The sequence below is a fragment of the Lactuca sativa genome, chromosome 4, assembly GCF_002870075.4.
Source record: "Lactuca sativa cultivar Salinas chromosome 4, Lsat_Salinas_v11, whole genome shotgun sequence".
Classification (NCBI taxonomy): Eukaryota; Viridiplantae; Streptophyta; class Magnoliopsida; order Asterales; family Asteraceae; genus Lactuca; species Lactuca sativa.
Genome location: NC_056626.2, coordinates 381,659,116 through 381,665,040, shown reverse-complemented (window position 1 = coordinate 381,665,040; position 5,925 = coordinate 381,659,116). Strand labels below are relative to the sequence as shown.

The 5,925-nt window shown below is 35.5% G+C and overlaps 1 protein-coding gene across 1 annotated transcript; it reads right to left on the bottom strand.

Annotated features, from left to right (window-relative positions):
* Window positions 1-1,373: 1,373 nt before the first annotated feature.
* On the bottom strand, window positions 1,374-4,333 carry LOC111915479 (receptor-like protein kinase FERONIA). Its single transcript, XM_023911137.3, has one exon. The coding sequence runs from the start codon at window positions 4,199-4,201 to the stop codon at window positions 1,610-1,612; it is 2,592 nt and encodes an 863-aa protein (XP_023766905.1). The 5' UTR covers window positions 4,202-4,333; the 3' UTR covers window positions 1,374-1,609.
* Between the last annotated feature and the right edge of the window lie 1,592 nt (window positions 4,334-5,925).

Genomic DNA, 5,925 nt, shown 5'->3' with positions numbered 1-5,925 from the left:
TACGGAAAACATAAACATATAAAAAAACATAAACGTATAAAAAAAATTAGGACTAAACATAAACATATAAAAAAACATAAACATATAAAAAAAAATTAGGACTGACATTTCATGACCTCCTATCTAAGTTTGTGTTCCGGTAAAGAATCAACTTCATGTCTTATATCATGTCATCATTACTATTTTCTCCTCATTCCATCAATCTTGATTATTTCCACCCTCCAAACTATAGTTTTTGTCGCCTCCTTTGAATGTTTTCAACTACATCAATCTCGTTTCCCCCAATTTTGCGGTAATCAATTACTTAATTAGTTAGAATATTACATAGAGTAAGATACTGGGATTGATATAAATTTTTAGGTTCATATTTGTGTGTTCTTATGTTATTCTTTTTTGATGTTATCTTTCTCACAATTATTGTTTTGCTTATTTCACATGTTAGAATCTGTAGGTGTTTGATGTTTTATGTCATATAATTCTTGCCAATAGGGTATTTTAAGGTTCTCAAAGTTATTTTCTTTCTATTGACTTCCCAGTTCCTTAGAACACTATGTAGCATCCGATATGAAATAAATTTGTTAAATCTCTTTGTTCACTATACCTTTTACTGTTTTCTAAAATTCTCAACGAAATTACTAAATACCAATACATACATTTTAACTCTCTTTTATTTATTTATTTATTTATATTATTATTATTATTATTATTATTATTATTATTAGTTATGGATGATGGGTACTATACTACCTATTGTGTGGCCATCACAATCGCCTATTTTTCAACCTTACCTTTCTCATATCATTTTCTGTCTTGTCCTTCTCATTTCATTTCATTTTCTGGAATATAACTATTTTTCAACCTTACGTTTCTCATATCATTTTCTGTCTTGTCATTCTCATTTCATTTCATTTTCTGGAATATAAGAGCCTGCTAACTTTGACAACAAAATCGGAACACCATTTTATCCTCAAAAAATTATTTCCTTTTTAACCTCTTATTCGTGTTTATATTTCCATCCCAACATTCGATACAATCAAATCAGGAACTATATGCTAAGTTTTCACTTCTATTTGACCAATGAATTAACATTTCATTCATATAAATCGTTACATCATCCGATACATAATCATTATTACACCATATACAACAAAACTAATGGTATGGATAGAATTTCCCTAAATAATAACCACTAATTCAGTACCTTTCATAATTTATCCAAAAGTGACATATAATCAAATTACTCAATAACTTAGGGTATGTATATTTAATTTTTGAATGATAATAAATTGCTACATCATTATTTAGTTTTCTATACAATTTAAACAAAAGTTTTATAAAATACATTACATTCTATAAAGTTCAATGAAGACATATTTAGGAATTATTAAGATTTATTTTTTAACAATGAACTCGAATATCCATTAAATGCCAATATAAATCCCACAATAATTAAGTTTAATCCACTTAAACATGTCACTTCATTTAATTCACACATTAAACATGCATTAGAGTTTAATCCATTAACACATGTCTTTCATTTAACTCACCCATTAAACATGCATTATGGAGCTCTAAGAATCCAAAACATAATATAAACTCTATCACCGAATCACCTACCAACCGTATAAGTATCTTTTGAAACATCACTTGGCTGCGTGAAATACGTGTCTGACTCAAACCCTCCACCGCTGCTGTCATTCGACGACAAACCATGTTGTATTGCTGCTGCAGTTGACGCTGAAGATATAGTCGTCTCAACTTGCATAGGATACAAAAAATCTTGATCACTCCCCCACGCGCCACCTTTCAACTCACCCACAACGCCACCTGTCTTCTCCGCAGCTTGTTGTAACTGCAACGCAAACTCTAAACCCCAAACAACTTCATCCATCTTCGGACGTTTACGTCCTTTCATTCTTATACAACTATTCGCCACCTCACCAAACTTCAACAAACAATTAGGAGCAATCTCATCACTTATTCTCTTATCAACTATCTCATTCAGCGTCCCATTTCGATAGTTTACCCTACCCCATTCAGCCAAATTCACCTCCTCATCCGGCAAACCCCGGTGTATGATCACTGGTCTAGCACACAACACTTCGAACAAGACAACCCCAAATGAATAAACATCAGATTTGTCTGTAAGTTGTTGCATTCGGTAATATTCAGGATCCATATACCCTAATGTCCCTTTCACAGCTGTACTAACATGATCTACCCCTTTCTCTTTTGGTCCTAACCTTGACAAACCAAAATCCGCCACTTTGGCAACCCAATTCTCATCGAGCAAAATATTAGTCGACTTCACATCTCGATGAATAATCGCACGATTTGCACCTGTGTGAAGATAATGTAAACCTCTAGCTGCACCGATGCAAATTTCTAAACGTAGTTTCCATGGTAAATGAGCGTTGTTTCTTTTGTACAAATGATCCTGTAATGTCCCATGAGACATGTAATCATACACAAGTATCATTTCGCCATCGTCCTCACAGTATCCGATTAATGAAACTAATTGAACATGGCGTAGTTTTGATAGAAAACCAATTTCAGTTTGGAACTCATGAGAACCTTGATTTGATGTCGCTTTTAGCCTTTTGATTGCAACCACGGTGGTAGAATTGTCGATGTACCCTTTGTACACCATACCAAACCCTCCTTTCCCAATAACACAATTTTCATCAAATTCTCCGGTGGCATCTTTCACTTCCTTGATTGTAAACCGGCGACACCTATCCGACGGAAGGCCTGAATCTTTAGGTGTTGGTTCTTTGGGATATTGCTTCTCATCTGTTGCACCACCTTGTTTTACTCGTCTGTGCCAGAAAACTATAAAACCTAAAGCGAAGAGTAAAAGTAACACGCCGCCAGCGCCACCAATTATGGTGGCATACGGCAGAGTTTTCTTGTTCACTTTTACGGAAGGTGGCAGTGGTGGTGGCGGTGTAGGGCTGAGCTCCGGGTTGGGGCCAGCAAGATTACCGCCCATACTAATCTTGAAAACTTCTAAACCGTTCAAAAAAGCATCACCATATTCGTCCGCAGCTTTACTGTTAGGAGCCATCGCGAGCCATAAATCTTGTTTTCTTCCACTACCATCAAAATCGTACACAAATACGACATAATCCTGAAACACAGGAAGCCCGGTACCTCCACTCCAGTAAAAAACATCGGCTTGATCTTCAGCCGTTTGATTATTAATAAAAATGCTAAATACCACTGCACCCTGTTTCGTATATTGCGGGATAATATTACAAAAGTGGAGCCTAAGCTTGTAATAAAACCCGGAATCCACCGGAAGTAGCCACGTCAGATTGTAATGTCGAGACAAATTTCCCATACTCCTTTGTGTAGCGTAAACCAACTCAGGTGCTGTGTAATTCGGTGTGTTGGCAGTGTAGACGATCGGAGTGTTGTTAACTGGGGTTAACCCCATAGCTGATACTGGGAACACGTATCGATCGTCTTGATCCCATGATCGATACATCCCAGTATCAGCAGTTGGAGAAATCTGTCCCCCACCGACGTTTAACCTGTAAATATTCTCGAGACCCGTGTTCTCTGAGATTACTAGTCCAGAATGTTGACCGACGTATTTCACACTCGTTGATTTATGATACAAGTTTTCAGGGAGTGAAACGATTTCGATACCATTAATGAAAGCGTACGAGTTGGGGGAGGGGGTAAAAGTGACATTTAATGATTGGGTATTGTTTACGTAGATAATGAATTCTTTGATAAAGTGGGGAACTGGGGGATTGCCACCGAGGCTAGTTGCTAGATAAGATGCGGTTAGGAAAGCACTGAAGTTAGATAAGAGAGAGTAACCGTTGGATGATACGGAAAAGAAAGATTGGTTTGCATTGTGGTTGGAGTACGTGGCGGGGTAGAAATAGAGGCGGAGGTATTTAGGGCCGTTGGCCACCGGAAAAGTGTAGGTAAACGATGAAGTGTTAAAGATTCGCGCGGTGGAGTATGGGATTTCTGGGACGGAAGGGTCGCGGTTGTTTGGGGTGGAGGTGAAGGAGGTGGCGGAGGAGATAAATTTGGAATTTTCATCGGTGTCCCATTTCCGATCAGAAGTGGTTGTTGCACCACCGCAGTTGAGGAGGAAGTAGTCTGTGGGTTTGTATGGTTGGGCGGCGGTGGTGGAGAAGAGGATGAAGAAATAAAAGAGTGGTAAAAGGAAGGTGTACATGGTGGTGGATAAGTTTACTTGCTTGTTTTTGGTGAGGTCCTCTTATAAAAGTGGATCGGTTTATACAGTTGAAGCCTGAAGGAATTGTTTAATAAGACTTTGAAAAGTCATGGTTATCGCCATTTGCCAATAGCCAGTAGGGAGCATTTTGCACCATGGAATGTATAACGTGTTTATTAGATATTTCATGATTTGATATAGACGTCATTTGGATTTTGTTTCAACTAATGACGAAGGACATCCTTCCGTCACATTTCATTTGTATCTTCTTCGAAGTTGGTTGTATATGATTTTCGTTCATTTATGATGTTATTTAATTGTATATGTTGCTACAAACAAGCAAATATAATTTATGATTTGTTAAAACCATTATATGAACTAAGCAAATATAATTTATGATTTGTTAAAACAAGGGATAATGAGCATCACATTGATATACTAAAATATAATTAAATGAGTATCAAATATTAATTGATAGAAGAATTTGTAGGAACAAAAAGTAAACGATATCACTACTAGAAAATTTTGTTTTAGCTATCAAATATTTCCTATGAAATTTTTTTGTTGGAAATATCCATCTAGTTTCCTACAAATTTGCAACAAAAATGTAATTCAACAAAATTCCAACAAAACACCCATCAACATATAAATTAATATTTAAAGTTAATATTATGTTGGAAATTTGTAGGAAAAATAATAGCGGGAATTGAAAACATCTTCCCACCTTTTTTCTTTCTTTTCCCTCCTAATATTTAAAGGCTTTTTTTTTCTTATTTATTATTATTTTTTACATTTTAATATACATTATAAAAAAATTAACAAACAATTATTACAAAAAAACTAAAAATATAGAATTTGAATACAACAAGAAAATAAAACTAAAATTTTGAAGTTATTTACAACAGAAATAATAAGAAAATAAAAAACATACAGAACAAATAAAAACTTTAGAAGTTAATAAAAACAATAATTTCTAATATATATAACTTGAAAGGCTTCTCAAATGGTTTGCTCGAGTTCAATTCTCATTGGCTTTATTTTTTGGGTTGTGCTATTTGAACGAATTAATTAGTATATTATTCTTGGAAATGGTAAAAATATATCACATGTATCAATTAATCATATGTAACACCCTGTTTCGAGTTGTTTCTTAATTTGTGATCGTGACTCGAATATCAATTATCATAAGGCTTCAGAATTTGAGGAAACAAAGGTTTAGAATCATTTAATGTAGGTAATGTAGATTATATGATCCAAGAGTTCGGTTTGTGCTTTGGAGCCCAATGGTATAATGGTAAAGTGATGCTTCAGACCTTTCATTAATTAAGGATTTAAGTTCGGAATGTTTTGAGGCAAATGAGAGTTAGTAGGAGTGTATGGCTTTTCATTACCTTTCCGAGCACATAAAGAACGCCGAAATCAGTGTCGAGACGAAGAAGTTATGGCTTTCGGAAAATAGGAAAAATTTTGGTCTAGTCTGATACGTTGGGCGTACTGGGCTCGTGTGATCGCAGATAACTAGCTTGGTATGCTGGGGGTACCATGAGTATAGTTGGCATACGACCACCAGACTCAAACCTTAATTTTTAGGGTTTGGACCATTTTTAAGCATTGTTAACTGTAACGCCCCGATTCTCGAATACCAATTTATGGTTATGAATTCTCATGAATTCAAGGTCTACTCAACGAGTTGGTTGCCTGACTCATTGAGTAGCAGCGGGTTT

Excerpts from the sequence above, each read along its gene's own strand:
- LOC111915479 (XM_023911137.3), bottom strand. The coding sequence starts at position 4,201 with ATGTACACCTTCCTTTTACCACTCTTTTATTTCTTCATCCTCTTCTCC.